The sequence below is a fragment of the Sordaria macrospora genome, chromosome 1 (assembly GCF_033870435.1).
Source record: "Sordaria macrospora chromosome 1, complete sequence".
NCBI lineage: Eukaryota > Fungi > Ascomycota > Sordariomycetes > Sordariales > Sordariaceae > Sordaria > Sordaria macrospora.
Window position 1 is genome coordinate 8,868,023 of NC_089371.1, and position 18,970 is coordinate 8,886,992.

Consider the following 18,970-nt stretch of genomic DNA (forward strand, 5'->3'; position numbering starts at 1 on the left):
CTTCATACCCATATCCATAACGTATTCCCAAATATCCTGGGCAAAAGATTCTTCCCAAAGATCCAACAAAAACCCCCACAATATACCCGCCAGCATTGGGGTGTTCCAAAGAAACCCGAACCATCTATACCCAATCAATCCATGGAACCTTTCTGCCAAACAAGTCCCCCGCAGAACTAACAAAAAAACCTATAAACCCTCTTCCACCCCGGCCACCCCTCCACCTCCTCCCTCTCTTGCATCAACAGCACCGGCAGATTAACATCCCTCCTCCGCCCCGTATCCAAATCCATCTCCTCACTTCTCACCACCCTCGTCCTGAACCAAAGCTTATGCACCAAATAAAACGCCCCCACAATCGGCACACACAAATACTGCAAGAAAAACGTCTGCACCACCTTTGACGCCGACGCGTGGTCCGAGTCTTGGTTATCAGTAAAAGTGACTATGGGAAAAGCGGCGGTCCAGAATTGCGCTATTAACACGAATATGTTGAGACCTAGGCCGATGTAAGACCCTGTGACGCCGGCTTGGGCTGTGAATGATAACTGGCTGAGAGAGCGGCCGCGACGGGCCCACGCGCGCCGGAAGCGGATGTGGCAGAGGCAGATTGAGCCCCATGTGAAGATTGAGGAGAGGCCGGAGACGGCAAGGAGCCAGTTGAGCACGTCGGCTTGGAATTTGAGGTCTGCTAAGTAGCCGATGAGGCCGACGAGGGCAGCGAAGAGGATCGCGAAAAGGGGGCGACCTTTGCGGTCGACGTAAGCTAATATCTGAGGAGCTTGACGCTGGTCTGCTAAAGCTGCTAGTGTGCGTGATGACCCAAAGACGGCGGAGTTTCCTACTGATAGCACGGCTACCAAGATGACGGCGTTCATTATGCCGGGGAGTATATCGATGTAGGCGGACTCGATGGCTATGACGAAAGGGGAGTGCGAGGCGTCGGAGACGGAATACGATTCCTTCTTTCTGTCTGGAGACCCGTCGGAGGGGGTGTTTCCCAACAGGTAGGGGTGGTTGTAAGGGACGATGAGGCCGATTAAAGTAAGAGAAACGACGTAGAAGACGGTGATGCGCCAAAAGACTTGTTTAATGGCTGTTGGGAGGGATTTGCGTGGGTTGGCGGTCTCGGCAGCTGCTAGACCGACGAGTTCGGTGCCAGTGAAGGCGAAGGCTGCGGACACAAAGACGGAGCAGAGGCCTTTGAAACCGTTGTGGAAGGCGCCGGGGTTGGTCCAGTAGCGTCCGCCTATGTAGCCTGTGCTGCCCCCGTGAGCGTCGTCGGGGAAGCCGCCTATGTTGATTACTGCTGCGAGGATGCTGCTGCCGTTAGTGACTGGATGATGAAGGTAAGTGAAAAGGGGATGCATACATGAAGCCGATGACGGCGGTGATCTTGATGAGCGAAAACACAAATTCGGCTTCACCGTAGCCTTTGATGCCGAAGAGGTTGATGATGATGACTATTATTAGGAAGATGGTGATGAAGATAGCTTTGTTAAGTTTATCGTTCCAGTAGCCGATGGTTATGGATGCTGCTACGAGTTCGAGTGGTAGGACTGTTAACCATTGGAGGGCGTAACTGGTTATGTTAGTCAGTGTTCGATATGATCAAAGTTTGAGAGAGTGTCTGTCTTACTTCCACCCCATGGCAAAGCCCCATGCTGGATCAAGGAATCTTGTTGAGTATGACGAGAAAGAACCGGCAACGGGAAAAGCAACGGCTAGCTCACCCAGAGCTTGGATGGTACACCAGAGCATGATACCGACGAAGCCATATGCGATGATGAGGGCGGCTGGTCCTCCTAGGAAGAGACACTTGCCGGAGGCCACGAACAGACCGGTACCTGATAGGTATGGTCAGTTAAGCTCGGAATGAACCGAAAGAGTTTGGGTGTCTCCATGTAAACAAAGCCCCCTGACGAGCGGAGCCTTCTGTAGGGTAGCCAAGATCCACATATAGGGAACAACATGTGGAAGCGGGAGTGGCTTGTCCATTGAAAGACGGGCATGTGAAGAAACGCCAATGCTGACATTAACAAGACAAAGACATACCAACTGAGCCACCAATGGCAATCATCTGCAAGTGTCTCCCCTTTAGTTCTCGGGCAAGACCAGTGTTTGCCGTTCTGACGTTGGCGGCGTGTAAATCAAAGTAGTGACTTCCATGATTCTGTTGTCCTCTCGGGGTCTCTGAAGACGGATCAGACGAGTCGGCTGCCTGGTCAGAAGCACGCGTGCCGTCTCTGTATCGATATTGATCAGGATGACCGTGTCCATAAATCCCATGAGTTGATACTCGCCGGCCCGGATCTCGTTTGAAGGAGTCGATGAATCTTCGCAACGGAGGGTCTTGACGATGTCGACCCCGTGCCCATGCCGGAACGTGGCCGACGCCAAAGGGTTCCCGGATACTCCAAGAACTTCCTTGTGCGAAGGAGTCGCCGCCTTTGCTGCCGTAAGCGGCCATTTCTATGTCGGTGGGCACGGTGTCTCTCTTTTTGGGTTTCATCTTGCTGGTATTCCTCCCGGTCATAAATTGGTGTTATCGTTGGCGGATGCTCTTGTTGCTACTGCTGTTGCTTGACAATCGTTTATTCGGGTGTTGTGACTTCATCCTCTCATTACGCGCCCAATATCATCGCGTCCTATCACAGATGTATCTCTCGGCTGACGGTCCTATCGTTCGGGTGAGGTCGAAGATTGTGGTGAGGGTGAGGTTGCGTGACAATGTGTGTCAAGAATGATGATGCTGAGAATTCCATGTACGGGAACAAGAAGAGGTTCCGAAGTTCAAAAGATCATGTACATAGAAAAGATATGAGTGAGAAAAGAAAAAAGGCAGCCATCAAAAAAGCTCAGCTCAGGCCTCGGCCAGAACAGGAAGTGCTTATCGTTCCTTTTCTATTTGGATGCAACATGGGCGAACATCATGCGGGTGATCGGTGAACGAGCCCGTATCTCATTGGTGACATTGGATCGAAGGAAGGAACGGCGAGGTACCTTTCCACCGTCTCCCCTTGAATCATCATTCGGCGGATTGCGGCGCAAATGAAAGTAGAAAACAAGGGGGAAAGATACAGAAAACCAGGAACATGGCAAGGGGGGTCCAAGAGGACATCTTGAACATAAACTTTCCTCGATCAAGAGGTACATCGTTCGGCCACTGAAGTCTGGGGAACCACTTCCCCTGCAACAACCCACCAACACCCCTGAAGGTCCCGCCGACCATGCCCTGAACAGGTCCACTTCAAGCGCTCTTAGCGTTCGATTACCCGCCGTGGGGTTGTGGAGTTAGTGGGGTAGACTCTTTGTCAACCCTCCCGTCTCCCATTTTCTTCTCAGGTGGGAGCAAAGGGGGTGCAAAGAACATTGAACTGTGCCTCTCTTCACAAAAGTTTCCTGCCTGAACATCGCCTCATTCACGTTTCTTCACATTTTCTTTTACAACGAACAGAACATAAACCCAGATCCAACGCCTCGGATGCGGGATATCCAACAAGCCCAGCAATCTTCAACCCCCATCATCTTCAAGCCTATCGTCATCTTTCCGAAATTGGGCATCTGGGACATCACGATATCAGTTCCCGCTCCTTCTAATGATAACGCTTCCCCCTTTTCGATATCCATCCCTCCCCTCCCCTTTCGCTCTGGTTCCATCCATTTGCCTCGGGATCCTCTTCCCGGTTACCTTGCCAACTCTCTACCATTCAGGTTTGAGCCAGGTTGCCGGATCACTACCGTTAACGTTGACACTTACACACCACCATTTCTCTCAAACCGCCTTGCCGTCCCATTTCGCCGTCATCATCCAATCATCCGTTAGACATGTCCTCATAAAGGATGTCAGCCAGGGTCACACCAAGCACACCAAGCCTTACCCAGAACTGCCAGAGAGCCAGAACAAGCCAGACAAACAGGTGCCTTGTACCTATTGTGTGAAAGACAGCGCACAAGAAACATGGCTCTCAAATCACAGACCGAGACAAGCGAAGCCACGGACGGGGAAAGACAAGCCTCAATGTTACACAGGTTGGGGGCGTCTTTACTCTTTCGAACATTACGGCACTTATCAGTGTCTTGTCAACACCTGAATGGGTTTTCAACATTTCGATCATTGAAACACCGAAAAAGACTTCCAAAAAACCAACTCCTCGCTACCATTCACTCGGGTTTCTTTTTTTCTTTCTTCACTAGGAACCCAGCAAGTGCCTTATCGGATCGGATCTTTCACAAACGAGGCAAACACATTGTTGTCTAAGTCTGAAGGGGAAGTAAACGCGTCCCATCAGAAGTCTGGCTTAGCACCTGTCAGGTACTGCGGTAGTGCCCAGGCGAGCCAGGTTATCATCTTCAACAATGACGATCCTTTGATAATTCCAGAACCTCTATCCAATTTTCCATATCCATATCCAAAGCCCATCCATCATCTACTTCCCACGACTTCCTTTCCCATCAAGTGGAAATTTCCAATTTCGAAACCACGACAATTTCAAACTTCCCGTCAAAACCCATAAAAATCCCTAATCCTGCCCAACCTCTCCACCCCCTCCCCATACCCCAAAAACTCACAAAGCATCCCTCCCTCCTCAAACACCCTTCGCATCTCCTGCCATTGCTGTTCCCAAACTCCTTCGTTTCTACCCTCAAACTTCTTAAACACCACACCCTCCTCGCTACCCGTTTCTCTCCACATATGTACATCATTATTCAAATCATCCCCCGTATTCTCCCACCTAGGACCCAGGTCCCTACGAGGAAAGGAAAGAGGAGACGGTCGAGCCCACTGCTCTCTTCTACCCAACTCTTCCAACACAGATACACCAGCAATATCAGGACCAGGAACAGACGTCTCGGATGTCTCGTTGGAAAAAGACGTGGCAAAGAAATGAGTGGAAGTGGGAGGGACGGCGAAAGCGACTGTTTCAGCCCATGATAAAAGCCAGTACATGTTTCGCGCGGTATGCAGTTCGATACTGTCTGTGTCGTGCAGCCGGAGGGATTGGGAGCGGGACCAGAGGAGGGTGCAGATTTGGGAGATGTTAGGGAGGAGGGAGTCTGTGCAGGTGATCTCTTCAAGGGATTGAAATGAGGAGTTTGAGGAGGGAGACGTTTTGGTGCGCTTTTGGCGTCTGCCCTTTCCTTTACACCGCCGCTGCCGCTGTCGTGAAGAAGGTGGTGGCAGTGAAGGCGAGAAGAAAAAACTGGAACTTGAATCAGAACTTGATGAGCCGTGGCGGGTCTTGAGCTTGCGTTTCCTCCTCGCCTTCCTTGCGGACCGACTCTCGACTGTCTGGCGAGGAACAGGACCGGTATCAGTACCAGGACTCTCCCCTCCACGAACCCCCCGATTCACACAATGAGCCCTGATATACCTCTTGCTAGCCTCCAGACAAGCGTCTTGCACCACTTGGATTGCTTGTCGGTATTGCTCCAGCACCCTCTGCTGTCCAGCTGATAGTGACGGCTCAGATCCGGATGCAGGAGCATATCGCTCTGACGAGGAGCTCGAGGGTTGTTGGGCTGATGGAGAGAATGATGGGAAGTGATGATGAGGTTGCCTTTGGGCTTGGTAAATACCTCCAGCACCGGCCCCATGTGGTGCGTCATCCATCCTCTCCTGTCCACAGCTGTACGAGTCGTACGGGTTGTCGTAGTAACTGCTGACTTCACCTTCTTCGCTGCTTCCTGAGATGGAGATGGCTGTCCAGCCTTCTTCCTTTTCTTCAGATGAAGATCCTCGGTTTTGGTGTTGGTCTCGCTGAGTAGCCTCGGTGCCCCCGTTCTGGTCCTGACCAGCACTACTAACCAAATTCCCGAAACCGAAACCTTCGCTTCTTCGTTCCAGGCCCCGTCCCCGACTCCCCACCCAATCCCCAAACACCGCCACCTCCCGATTCCTCTCTCTCAACTGCCTCCGGTCTGGAGTCGATGTCGGGAACAAAAGACGACGAGGCGTCGGCACCCGAGTCAAGGGACTTATTTCTCGAGATGACGGGATATTTTCATCTCCATCACCAGCGGTTTTATAGCCACCACTGCTGTTAGTGACTGGGTCGGAATGGGAATACATGGGTATCTGAGCAAAAGTAGCCCGCGGCGAAGGAGAAAGGCCTGGTTCTCGCTTTATGTCGACGGTTGTTACCGTCGCTGCTGAGGCTGTTCGGAAGTTGGATCCTGCGAGGGAGGTAGAGGTTTTGCGTCTCTTTGGGAGGTAAGGGTGGGAAGCGGAAGAGGTGGTCATAACACCTGGATGACAGTCTTCGCCCTCGGTTTCGTCGTTTCCGGTTTGGTTTCTGTTGCTGTTGCTTCTAGCGATTCTCTTGCTGTTCTTTTGGTTTCCATAAGTTCGCTGAAGATGAACATCACCAGCACCAGCGCTCTCTTCAAGTTCCCAACCCCGAGCCCTCCTCGCCTTCTGAGCCCTTCCCGCCTTATCTTTCTTAGCCTTCGATCTCGAACGGGAAGATGGTCCATCCCACCTAATCGGTCTAAAAAGTCCCATCTTCGGCATCGTCATTTCTCTTTCCATCCCTGTTTCTGTCCCCATCCCCATCCCGGTAGCCATTCCCAATCCCATATCCGTTCCCATATCAATTTCCATATCCATTCCCATATCCCTTCCCATTCCCATATTCACACCCGTATTCACACCCGCATTCACATCCCACCCGGCAGGTCGAGATGCCCTGTGCAATGAAGGCACTACCCTCTCCATCACTCCTCCACCTCTGTTTACCCATTTCTCCCTGTTGTCATTGCCAATGCCAAAACCGGTACCACCACTTCGCATCTCATTCATCCCCATTTCTGTCACTGTGTTGCCAAACTCCCCAGGCTTGAATTCTCGTTTATCTTTGTCTCGAGGCTCCGTTGGTAGACGTGGCTCCCACTTTTTCATCGGCATCGGCATCGGTAGTGGTATCGGTAGTGGTATCAAAACAGGACTAGATGATCCTTCCTCTTGTGTGATAACCACAGCTGACTCGCTGGAACTGGAACTGGAACCGCTCCCTATGTTCCCTTCCAAAGGTAAAGGAGGAGGTACCGACTTCGACTGTCCTGGTCCCATGTTCATGACTGACTCTCGCTGGCGCCTGTGCTCTAGAAGGCCAGGAGGTGGCTGTGGTAGTGTGGGTAGATACGTAGGAAAGGATTGCTCAACAGGCCTAGAAGGGCCGTAACCTATCGGTTGGGGATAAGGCAGAGTTGACGTCGGTGTTGAGGTTGGGGTTGACTTTCTCGGGACTGAAGGATGAGAAGAACGGGAAGGACGAGGATGAGGGGGAAGAAAGATGCTCGCAGTAGCGTTAGCGGAGTTATTGGCCGAGTTGTAAATGAAGTCGCTTGGTGAGCCTGGTGCTGGTGTGCCGTAGTATGGATGTGGGAGTTCTGAAACCGGAACTGGAGCTGGAGGGCATTGAGGGTTTTCGTAATTAAGGTGGTTATATGGTTCATAGCTGTGGCGGTTATTGTGATGATCCATGGTTTGTTGTTTGGCTTGTGATGCTTCTTCTAACCGGGGAAGTTAAGCAGACAGGGAAGGTGAGGCAAAAAGAGATTGCTTGCAGAGCTGCTGGCTAGTTGAAAGGGTGCAAAGAGACGAGCGGTTAAGTACTTGACAATTATCTAAAGTCGTGAGGGCCGAATTAACATAGAGGTGACAACAGAACTTTGACATGAATATCGACATTAACATGCACCTCTCCGGGTAGCAGTAACCTTTCAACGTTATATAAAAGGCTTTCACTTCGGACATAGTGACGAATCGGAACAAGCCCGGCAAGCCATGATCGGTAGATAATGTGGTCAATGAATCGCCTTTGTATGTGTACCTGTAATTGTGTCGACTGTGTGTCTGATTCACACACTCACACATCTTGCGGTATCGGCGGGCGTTCATGACAAACGGATAGCTCACAGTTGATAAGTGACATGGACATGGTGGGACTTCAACAACAATGGCCGGAACTGGCGGGTAAGCAATCACTTGGAGATGTGGCTGGCGGGAAAGCTAAAGCACAGGCAAAGTCAGGCAGGAATCAAAGACCGGGAAAGTTACCCGGTGAAGCCTCTGGGAACGATCGATCTTGGTTTTGAATCTGATTCATTACCAGCCATTCATAGGTTCTTACTCTATTAACAATTAAATGTTACGCTTCGCTTGCTTTGGCTTGGCTTTGGTTCCATAGGTGTGTGTGCGTCTATGCCCTCCTCTCTTTCAAGAAGAAGACATCTAGGTGTGCCAGATGACGACTCTGCCGTCGACACCGCTCGCTGTTGTCAAAAGTTAGCACCAAAACCTCTCTGAAACCAGGACACCAAAGACAAGGAACACTCACAACTAAACTTGGTCACCCGTCCACCACTCTCCTCAAACGGCCTCAACATGGTAACTGTATTCTGATGCACAGTCTTCAACTGCGTATCGTCCTTGCTGACCTTACCCTTCAGATCCATCTGCTTGAACATGTTCAACGCGCTTTCCTCCCTATCCTCACCACCAAGACCGGGTCTTCCACCAGCCTTGGCCTTCTCCAGGGTTCCCGCCAGTTGCCACCCTTGCTCGCCGCCCTGGAAACGGAACGCCTCGCAATCGTAGCCCGCAGCAATAATCTCTGCCTCTCCGTTCCAGAAGAGACTCATGAACGGCAAAAGCTGCGTGTTGATGCTGATGACCGCCTTAGGCGGCTGCTCCGGAGCCGAAGGGTAGACGACGGTGATGGAGGAATCGTGCGCCGCGAACGCCAGGGCGTCTCCGCTCGGGCTGAAAGCGACGGCGTGAACCCAGCCGGCAGAGTTATTCAGGAACTCGCCGCAGACGGTGTTGAAAGGCAAGCGCTCGCCCCAGGGGGAGGGTTCGGGACGCTGGTCGGTGCCCTTGATGAAGGACGAGAATACGCGGGCGTGGGCGTCGGTGGAGCCGGCGGCCAAGAGGACGGAGTTCGGGTGCCAGGCGACGGAGGTGATGGTTGACCGGATGGGCTTCTTCAGGTGCTTGGATACCCACCAGTCGTTTTCCTCCTCGAAGTAGCAGATGGCGATGACGCGGTCGCCGGAGCCAACGGCGAACTTGGCTTCCGAGGGAGACCAGCGGACGAAGGTGGCGGCGCGGGAGATACGGAGAAGTACGAGGGTGGGCTTGTAGCCGGTGGGGGAGGGTTCCCAGACGAGGGCGTTGCGGTCTATGGTTGGGGTGTTAATACCTTAATTGGTTGCCATTGAGTCCCAGAGGGGTTTGGGTGGTTGAGTCGCGAGCGGGAAAGGGGGCCTACCCTGAGAGCAGGTCACAATGCGCCCAGTGTTGGGGGCAATGTCGACGCTGGTGACAAGCTTATCATGACCCTTGAGCTCATCCTTGAGCTTGAAGGCATTGCCGACTCTGCCGTAAAGCTCGACCTGGGTATCGCGGGCAATGGCCAAGGTCTGGCGATCAGCCGAGAACGAGTGGTCGGCGATGGGGTGGTGGAAGAGATGGTGGACCTCGGGAGCAGCCATTGTGAATGATGTTGTAAGGTATGCGATAGGAGTATAGCTCTCTACTACCGCGCTCGGAATCGGGGACGGTGATGACGGAGAGGGCGGGATGTAGGTTCGGTGTTGTCGGAGCCGGATGTTGTAAGTGGAAGTGGAAAGGGGAAGCTGCCCGGGAACGGGAGAGCTCCGTAACTACAGCGGACTGGCCGCCTGAAATGAGGTCAGACCGCCAGGCTCCAGGGGAACCGTTGCGGCTTGCGTAGTGGGGTTGGCTGCGGGTGACTGACGCCGCCAAGCGCCCTGCCGGCCGGGCTTGATCCACTTGTAACAAGCTGCACCCACGCCCGTGGGGTTGGCCGATTGTTTGTAGGCTGGAGGCTGGCCGCTGCTGTCTCCAATTTTTGACCAGCAATTGTCGACGTCGCATGCGCTCCCGCGACTTGTTGGATTCATCACTGAACATTGAACATTATACACCCGCCGACGACGAACGATTGACGACTTTTACCCCTACCACGAGGCATCCACGACATACTGAAAGAGTCTACGCGACAATACACGACCCGCATTTACACATCAATACCAGCTCCCGGATTCACACGCGGCAATGGCTACGCGTACTGCTCCCCCCGCGGGCCTCCCGCAAAAGGTGGTCACGAACCTGCCAAACCAGACCCTTTACGTCGCGAACCTCCCCTCAGCCAAGATCCAGAAAGACGACCTCCGCACAGCACTATACATGCTCTTTTCCACCTACGGACCCGTTCTCGATGTAGTCGCTCTCAAGACCATGAAGATGCGCGGGCAAGCACACATTGTCTACCGGGACATTCAGACAGCAACACAGGCGATGAGGTCACTTGACGGGATGGAGTTTTTGGGCAGGCAAATGGTGGGTCATTATACACAAATTGGGAGGTTATGACCAAGAGGTGGTAATGCTAACTTGGTCTTGTCTAGAAAATCACCTACGCCAAGGGCCGCTCCAACATCATCGCCAAACTCGACGGTACTCTCGTGCCACCCAAGGCCGCCGCCGCCGTCACCCTCACCACCGTTCAACAAAGCATCTTCAGCGCCCCCGTACCGGGCGCCCCTACTACGAATACCGAGAGTCCAGCACCACAAGGATCGCCAGCCAAGCCTCCTGGGACGGAGACGACGACATCGGCAGAGGAAGCCCGGGGAACGAAGCGGCCACGCGAGGACGAGGAAGAGGAGGAGAGCGATTCGGATGTTGCCATGGAGGAGGACAGCGACGAGGATTGATGGGTGTCCTCTGTGGCATTTGCTTCCTGTTTAAAGATACCAACTCGCGGGCGGTGGTGGGAGGATGACGAGAATGAGGGACGCATTGAAGCGTATGGATAAAACGTGTGTGGGAGCGTCAAAACGCTCTCTTGAAAGATTACTATGCAGAAGACGCCGCTAGCTGCACACACCCACCGCGCCACTCCCACACTTCCTTTCAGGCGGAAGAAGAAGAAGGCTCCATGGCCATCTCCTTGGGAATCCAAAGGCCGACACAGCCGCCGACGAGTCCAAGCCAAACCATCAGGTAGTTCTCGATCGAGACATTATTCTCAAAGGTCGACATGGCCTCGCCGAGGAGACAAGGGTGGACGAAGAAGGTGGGAACGCCAGTGATGGGATGATACTGTTTGTTTGGCCGAAATAATTCAAAAGAAGGGACATTTGTGTGTTAGTATAGGCACCTTTTTTTTTCTCGTTCTCTCTTGTTTCTCATCTCATCATCTCATCAATTTTCTCACATCAAAGTCACACAAGAGCATGAAGAAGAAGTTCAGCCCTAGTTAACTTTTTCGTGTTCTCAACAGCGAAAAGAAGAAACATTACCGAGATAAGAGACGAACGCAAGGAGAAGAAAGAAGACTTACATCAGCTGAAATACCACCCACACTACCGACGGCGCGGCGAAGTCCATCTTTGAACTGATCGGGTACGAGACGTCGGAAGACGGTGTCGATGTTGAAAGCTGGTTCGTCGGCGGGTAGTCCGTTTAATGAAAACCACAAGCATGGCGCTTGATATGTCGGATGAAGGTGTATTTCGTATGTGACATAGCCGTATGTTGTCTTTTGTTGCTTCTTAGAAGGTAAAATCATGGCCTTTTCACTGTCATATCAGCTTCTCATTCCCTTTACTCCTTGAGACTTCACACCCCTTCACACCCCTTCACACCCCTTCACACCCCTTCACACCCCTTCACACCCCTTCACACCCCTTCACACCCCTTCACACCCCTTCACACCCCTTCACACCCCTTTCATACCATCCACTTAAGAGAAAACATACCTCATCATCATCCTCAACCTCCATCCCACTGTCACCCCCAAACCCTCCCATCCCCATCCCCTCATCCCTCACCACCGGCCCAGTCCCAGGCCCATCAAAACTCAACCCATCCAAAAAGTCCGACAACCCATCATCATCCAAATCCACTTCCAGCGGCCTGGTAATCTGCACAAACGTGCTATATTCCGGATCCGAAGGAGAAACAAAGTGGGTGTTGAGGGCCGAGCGCACGCGCAGCTTCCATTGGCGTCGCAAAGGACCAAGGGTGGCGCGGCTGTAGAGGCTGTCGAGGTGGTGGGCTGCTTCGGCGAATTCGGAGGGGGTTAGGTTTGGGTAGGATTGTATTTGGGAGTGGTACATGTTGGCGTTGAACTTGATCTTAGTACAGTCAGTGTGATGAGAAATGTGTATACAGTAAGATGGGATAGAGTGAGTGTTGGGTGGCTCGATGGGGTTGAGGCCGGGGGTGGTGATCTGATGTTGAAGAAGCGGGAGCGAGATGGAGAAAGGGTTGCCGAATGTGGAATTGTGTTAGTGAGCGGAGGGGCGGTGATAAGATAAGGAATTATCCCTCCTGTTCATTTGTTCTTCACTTTCATGTCAACAGCAAAGAATAATGAATGGGTCTCTGATAATTATATTGATCATCATATACTCTTCATCAATCTTATCCTGTTCATTCATAACGTTTAACTTAAGAATGTTTGACCTAGAGCAAGCCTAAGTGTGACCAGACACACCTAACCCCGGCCCCCTTTTCAGAAATACAAACAGCGGGGCCCCACAACTCCACGACGTCGTAACGCTTCGGGTCAAAGCTCAAGCTGTCCTCTTTGGCATTGGCGTACGAGGTCAGCAAGGTTCTTGGCTTCCTCTTGGATAATCTCGTTATCTCGAGTTGATATGAAAGCAATCACCACCACTTGCATTCGGCTGGTGTGGTTGAACAGTGAGGTACAATGCCATTATAAATACATACATGTGAATACATATGTCAGGCAATCCCCAAGTCCATGTAAAGACGGAAGTACAGAAGCTCCATCAACGTCTCCAATAAGGTCCGCAGCTCTCCTTCCCTGTGCAGCCAGCTTGACCGCTCAAAGTTTTGTTTGAAGGGAAAGTTCGGGGAAATCCTTCGAGGTGCATTTGTCTTTGCAGCTTCTCCTTATCTGTTTGCGAATACCTACCTTCAATCTTTCCAGTAATAGCTTAATCCATCCGATCTCAAAGACCATCTATTAATGACGACCTAACCAACTATCGTGGCGATTCCATCCATTGTCTCAGTCCAGCAACACAACGAACAAGCTCCCGTGGCCCAAAGCGCACTAACACCACCACTAAATCCGGCCAATGCACCCTTCTGAAATATAGCGCCCAATCAATCGGTCCCCTCCACCTTTCCATTTCTTGAACCTCTCCTTCTAGAGAATGAACCGCGTCCGCGATCCATTCAACCTCCACACGAACCGCCCGGGTACCACCTTTGCCGCCATCAACATCCTCCGCGCAACGGCCACCACTGCCGCGAGTGCTGCCACCACCGCTGCCACCGAGATCCGCGACCGCGCCGCTGAGAAAGCCGCTGAAGCCACGAAAAGCGCCGCCTGGCAACAAGCCGTCGAGACCGCCTCGAGAGCTGCCGAGTTCGCAGAACAAGCTGCTGAACGCACCCGCCACGCCGTCGCCGGCGCCGTAGCTGAGGCCGCAGAAGTTGCTGAGGCTGCTGCGAAGGAAGTTGAACGGACGCTTGATCAGGGGTTTCAGAGCCAGTCAGCGTCAGAGAGACAGATAGAGGAGCAGTCATACCTAGAGCAGGGCCTGTTACTGCCGGGTGCTGCTAAAGAGCCACCAGAAGACGAAGACGAAGACGACCCAGAAAACCAGATGGCCGCTTTCTCGATCCCCCGACACGTCCCGTCGTTTACGGACCCAGCGCGCCAAGCAGAAGATAGACTGTGGGCGGCCGCCACTCGTCAACGGGCTGGGCCATCATCAGGAGGAGCCGGAGGAGTGTTGGGAGGGGTACAAGATAAAGTTGGAGGGTTCCTGAACCCAGATCGAAGGTCGTTACCCATGTATAAGGATAAACCGTATGGATATGGTCCTGGCGGGGCAGGGAGGCCGAGACCGCTGCTAAGAAAAAAGAGGGTGTTGGGGTTCTTGACGCTCGTGGTGCTGGGAATGCTGTGGTTTACGGGGGTGTTTGATGATCATCATGAAAGGGCGAGGGCGAAGTTGGGCGATTGGGGGTGGTTGAGCTCGGAAGGTGGTACGGCGGGGAAGGCGAGGAGTAAGGCGGACTGGCTGAGGAGGAGGGAGAGGGTTGTTGAGGCTATGGAGCTGAGTTGGGATGCTTATGAGAGATATGCTTGGGGTATGTTTCTTTTTACCCAGACAGTTGTTGGGGTTGTGATGGCTAACTAACTGATGGCAGGTTACGATGAGTTTCATCCTGTGTCCAAGACGGGCCGGAATATGGCCCCCAAGGGTCTGGGCTGGATCATTGTCGATTCGCTAGACACCTTGATGATCATGAACTTGACTTCAAGGGTCACTCATGCCCGGGAGTGGATCTCCAAGTCGTTGACCTGGGATCAGGACCAAGATGTTAACACCTTCGAGACCACCATCCGCATGTTGGGCGGTCTTTTGTCGGCTTACTACCTCAGCACAGAGTACCCTCATCTCGCCCCTATCACCGATGATGACGTGGGTGCACCAGGCGAGGACCTCTACCTCGAAAAGGCCCGCGACCTGGCCGACCGCCTCATGTCCGCCTTCGACACCCCCTCGGGCATCCCCTACGCCAGCGTCAACCTCGGCAAATTCCAAGGCCTCCCCTCGCACGCCGACAGCGGCGCCTCCTCCACCGCTGAAGCCACTACCCTCCAGCTCGAGTTCAAGTACCTCGCCAACCTGACTGGCGAAAAGGACTTCTGGGACCGCTCCGAAAAAGTCATGCAAGTGCTCGACGACAACCAAGCCCCCGACGGTCTGGTGCCCATCTACGTCCAGCCCAGCACGGGACGCTTCCACACTCAAAACATTCGCCTGGGTTCTCGCGGCGACTCCTACTACGAGTACCTAATCAAGCAGTTCCTGCAAACCAAAAAGGCCGAACCCATCTACCAAGAAATGTGGAACGACGCTCTCCACGGCATCCGCAAGCACCTAGTTACTTACACCGAAAACAGCGGGTTCACCATCGTCGGCGAACGTCCCTCCGGTCTCGAAGGCCACCTATCTCCCAAAATGGACCACCTCGTCTGCTTCCTCCCCGGCACCATCGCGCTGGCCGCCACCGAAGGTCTTTCCGAGCGCGAAGCCCGCAAAAAGCCCGGTTTCTGGAACAAACAGCGCGAAGCAGACATGCAGCTGGCCCGCGAACTGATGCAGACCTGCTGGGGTATGTACCGGTACATGGCCACCGGTCTTGCCGCAGAAATAACCTACTTCAAGATCCCCTCCGACCCTTTGCCGGAGTCCACCACCCACGTCTCCCCACCAGACTCCATCTTCGACACCCCCTCCACACCCGAATCGCCCGCCTCCTGGCGCAAAGATTTCGAAGTCCACCAGTTCGACTCGCACAACCTGCAACGGCCCGAGACCGTCGAGTCGCTGTTCTACATGTACCGCATCACGGGCGAGGTCAAGTACCGCGAGTGGGGGTGGGAGATGTTCAAGTCGTTTGTGAACTACACGGCCGTTGAAGACGGCGGTGGTTTTACGAGCTTGTCGAATGCCAACGTTATCCCGCCTGTTACAAAAGATAATATGGAGAGTTTCTGGATGGCGGAGACGCTAAAGTATTTCTATTTGCTGTTTAGTCCGGAGGATCTGCTCCCGCTTGATAAGGTTGTTTTTAATACTGAGGCGCATCCGTTGCCGATATTTGAGGTGGGGAGGTTGTTGAAGACGGGGTGGGAGAGGAAGCCTAGGGCGACAGCGGCGGCGGGAGAGAAGTAGGGGGGTTGAGAGGGTGGGTATCTGAGTTTTTGAAGGTGTGTGATGTGAGGGGGGGGGTGATGTTTGAGGTGAAGTAAAGAAAGGAAAAGGAAAATAGATGTTGAGAGAGGGAGAAGGAGATAAGAGGGAAGCTAAAAGTATATATACTTTTCTCTGTAATAGGTAGTTTGTTAATGAGTGGATGAATGGATGAGTATTTTTCCTGCTTGTTAGGGTTCAATGTACATATCTTATTTGCTACACCAAAAAAGTATGGTTCTTGACCTGGAGCTCATGAAAACAAGCACGCACCTTCGCATCTACTCCTGCAATACGCCTTAATGAAGTCCAGAAGAGCCACACGATGAATGTTCTGGTCGTTGATAATGGCCTACCTTTTTGCTTTTTCATTTTCTATTTCACTTTCTGTCCCTGCGTCGACAGCAGTGAGCTGAAGGTGTCCCGTCACTAGCGTCCATGTTAAGTAAGGCAGGTGCACTTGGGGACTTTCCAGCCAAATGACCATGATTCGAGGAAGGAGCCATGAAGTCCTTAGGTAGCTTCCGTCCAGTTCCGTTTTATGCAAAACGGGAAAGAGCACCCCAGAATGCTTGCTCTGATGAACCACCGCTTTCATGGCACATGGACCTCACTTGCCACCTTTTGTAGGTACCATCGTCTCGCACGATACCCTCTGTTACACTTTCACGCTCAAATCTCCCGATCTTTTTGATCTTCTCGCCAAGTGTCCCATTCCAACCAGCCAGCGATAACCATGAACCTCCTTTCCTCAACCCTCAGACAAAGGCCCGCGTGGGCTGAAGTCGCAGCTCAACTTCTTCATCAACCGGGAGGTCGTTGGCAAGGTAGATACGCCAAACCATTATTCCCTTCCGCATTCTTCTTCCATTACATCCCAATCCCATCCATGATTCACCTCGTCGGTGCTGACTGTTGCTGACCACGTCCACTCCCAAAAGAAACCGAGCTAGGCAATAACGACATAACCAGCATGATCCCCAGTGGAAACAGCTACACCGTCCTTCGTCTCCTGTTGTTCTCGGCTGTTGATGTCGGTAATAAGCCAAAGACGATGGAGTGCATAGGTAGCTTTATGGCCTTGTGCCAGTCGGATAGAAGCAATGATTCAGAGGCAAAAATTGTTTATGCGCTTGGAGCGGGTAATAGCGTTCTGGATGGTGAAGGGGGTCATGGCAGTGAGGGCAAGGAAAAAGGGCTGGAGGGGTATATGAAGTTACAGATTGAGTAGGTGGCCATTTCTTCCGTCTTCACCTGTGTCTTTGAGGGTTCTGGTCTTATTGAGCGTTCAACGTCATAACATCGATGAATCACAGGTTGTGAAGATATAATCAACTAACAAACTCGCAGTCTCCTCTCAACTCAACAGCCATCCCTCTCTTCAATCCCCATCCTCCCCATTCCCCACCCTTCACAATTGCCATCACTCCTCTCCTCCCTTCAACAACAGGCTCCATCTCCCACTCCCGTACCCCCTCCAGCACCAGATCCCACTCCAATCCCCGCAGGTACCCATCCCCACCACCATCCACACAACTACAACCACCCAGGAGACATCAACCCCAACACCTACATCCCCAGCAGAGACACCCTCCTCCCCCTCTGCATCGCCCCCTCCACCAACCAACGGCACTTTACCCCTCTCTCCCCTTATTCCATTTCAGTCCTCTCAGGTCCAATCTTCGTCAACTTCCCCGGCCTGCGGGATCTCCTGGAGCTAGTTGAGACCAAAGAAGGGAAAGAGCAGATTAGGAACGCGATGGCACAGGCTTCGGGTGATGATAGGGAGCTGGGAGAGCTGGGAAGAGTGGAGGCGGAGAGGTTTTTGGCTTTTTGGGAGCACGAGTTTGCTGTCTAAACTGGGGGTTTGGTTGTGAGCGGTTGAAGAGGGGATGAGGGTTGGAAGATTGAGTATGTGAAAAGGGGGGTTTTTGACTGGAAGCGAGAGGAAAATGGTGATGAGTAGTGGTTTCCAAAGTGAAGAGAGGAGGAGACGATGAGGTCAACGGCAACCGCGATACGCAACAAGACTGAAGATGATGATTAACTAGGATGGAAGAGAGAATGTACGGTTGAGAGTGGGAATGAAAAGGTGAAGAGAGCGGTTTGAAAGGTCAGAAGAGATCTTAGAATAGATGGCAACTTAAGTTGCAGCTGAAGCACTTGCCCGCTTGTTCACTCACTTGCTCACCTGCTCGGCTGCCTATCATAGTATCCCCCTTTATCCTTACTATAACGACCGAAGCAAAACTCCGACCAGTTCAGTTCAGTTCTCCCTCTTTTCTTCCGGCTCTCCCAACTGAAAAGCCACCAACGCTCAAGACAGAAGGTAACAGGAAAGCTAGCTGGCTAGATAAGGGTAGAATGAAGACGGATGCGCCCTCATCGCTGAGTGCTACTAGACAGTAGAGGTATTTGAGTCCCAAGCAGGAGTCCCCGATAGGAGTCCCCGGCAAGAGTTCCAGGCTCCCAGCCTAGGCAACGAAACGGGTTCCATGGAGGTTCCTCTAACTGAAGTGTTCCCAGCACTTCCTAACCTGTTTCACCGGCCGGCCGGCCGGGTGCTGTGCTGTGCTGTGCTGTACCGCTTCATCACCGACTGCGTGGGTAAGGTAGCAAAACCTGCAGCGAGCAGACGGAGTAGACATTACAGATGGATAGAAAACATGCGGACGGGATTCTCAGGTCCTGCCTGAGTCGTCAACAAGACCGACCGGCCGACCGACCGACCGACCGATCCATGCCCTTCCTCCCGCCTGCCCTTCCGTGATATCTATCCCTCGGCACCTGACTTGAAGGACTTGAGGGACTTGAGGGATCAAAGTAAACCTCACATATTGGTGCCAGGTAATGTGATGATCCGAAATCATCTCCGCGTACACTGCATATCGTTCGTATTAAACGGGGAAGTGGGGAACCTAACTGAGTGCCGGTGAGTAGAGAGTGGTAGCTGAACAGCGAGTCAAAACTTGAACGTGAGCCCGATCCGATGTGATAGCATCCATCCATCGAGGTAAATGTAAACCGGCGAGTTGAGAATAAAACTGGGAGTGTGACTAGGTGAGGCGGTTGTATGTCTAGACACGCAAGCAATTCATCATTAGCTATCTCGACCCATGCCCATGCCCATCTCATGAAACCGTACGTCGGTGCAAAAGGTAGTGACGAGCTCTTTGAGTAGATACCT

At 52.6% G+C, this 18,970-nt stretch overlaps 7 protein-coding genes across 7 annotated transcripts; 3 read left to right on the top strand and 4 right to left on the bottom strand.

Moving 5' to 3' along the window:
* Positions 1-176: 176 nt before the first annotated feature.
* SMAC4_04837 (uncharacterized protein) lies at positions 177-2,857 on the bottom strand (the record flags this gene model as incomplete). The annotated part of the gene is made up of 4 exons (XM_003347483.2): positions 2,056-2,857; positions 1,640-1,847; positions 1,373-1,582; positions 177-1,320 (listed from the first exon to the last, which is right to left on the bottom strand). Exons 1-4 carry the CDS (start codon positions 2,534-2,536, stop codon positions 177-179), a joined length of 2,043 nt encoding a protein of 680 aa, XP_003347531.2. The 5' UTR covers positions 2,537-2,857.
* A 1,647-nt stretch (positions 2,858-4,504) lies between these two features.
* On the bottom strand, positions 4,505-7,718 carry SMAC4_04838 (uncharacterized protein; the record flags this gene model as incomplete). Its single annotated transcript, XM_003347484.2, has 1 exon — positions 4,505-7,718. The coding sequence occupies exon 1, from the start codon at positions 7,484-7,486 to the stop codon at positions 4,505-4,507; it is 2,982 nt and encodes a 993-aa protein (XP_003347532.2). The 5' UTR covers positions 7,487-7,718.
* Positions 7,719-8,108: 390 nt separating this feature from the next.
* SMAC4_04839 (uncharacterized protein) lies at positions 8,109-9,627 on the bottom strand. The gene is made up of 3 exons (XM_003347485.2): positions 9,276-9,627; positions 8,343-9,185; positions 8,109-8,277 (listed from the first exon to the last, which is right to left on the bottom strand). Exons 1-3 carry the CDS (start codon positions 9,496-9,498, stop codon positions 8,237-8,239), a joined length of 1,107 nt encoding a protein of 368 aa, XP_003347533.1. The 5' UTR covers positions 9,499-9,627; the 3' UTR covers positions 8,109-8,236.
* A 275-nt stretch (positions 9,628-9,902) lies between these two features.
* Positions 9,903-10,746, top strand: SMAC4_04840 (uncharacterized protein; the record flags this gene model as incomplete). Its single annotated transcript, XM_003347486.2, has 2 exons — positions 9,903-10,369; positions 10,438-10,746. Exons 1-2 carry the CDS (start codon positions 10,085-10,087, stop codon positions 10,744-10,746), a joined length of 594 nt encoding a protein of 197 aa, XP_003347534.2. The 5' UTR covers positions 9,903-10,084.
* A 149-nt stretch (positions 10,747-10,895) lies between these two features.
* Positions 10,896-12,466, bottom strand: SMAC4_04841 (uncharacterized protein). Its single transcript, XM_003347487.2, has 3 exons — positions 11,794-12,466; positions 11,376-11,606; positions 10,896-11,134 (listed from the first exon to the last, which is right to left on the bottom strand). The coding sequence occupies exons 1-3, from the start codon at positions 12,151-12,153 to the stop codon at positions 10,946-10,948; spliced, it is 780 nt and encodes a 259-aa protein (XP_003347535.1). The 5' UTR covers positions 12,154-12,466; the 3' UTR covers positions 10,896-10,945.
* A 758-nt stretch (positions 12,467-13,224) lies between these two features.
* SMAC4_04842 (uncharacterized protein) lies at positions 13,225-15,803 on the top strand (the record flags this gene model as incomplete). Its single annotated transcript, XM_003347488.2, has 2 exons — positions 13,225-14,170; positions 14,231-15,803. The coding sequence occupies 2 exons, from the start codon at positions 13,225-13,227 to the stop codon at positions 15,763-15,765; spliced, it is 2,481 nt and encodes an 826-aa protein (XP_003347536.1). The 3' UTR covers positions 15,766-15,803.
* A 716-nt stretch (positions 15,804-16,519) lies between these two features.
* Positions 16,520-17,641, top strand: SMAC4_13157 (uncharacterized protein; the record flags this gene model as incomplete). The annotated part of the gene is made up of 3 exons (XM_066091281.1): positions 16,520-16,610; positions 16,725-17,010; positions 17,134-17,641. The coding sequence occupies 3 exons, from the start codon at positions 16,520-16,522 to the stop codon at positions 17,639-17,641; spliced, it is 885 nt and encodes a 294-aa protein (XP_065945919.1).
* Positions 17,642-18,970: the final 1,329 nt, after the last annotated feature.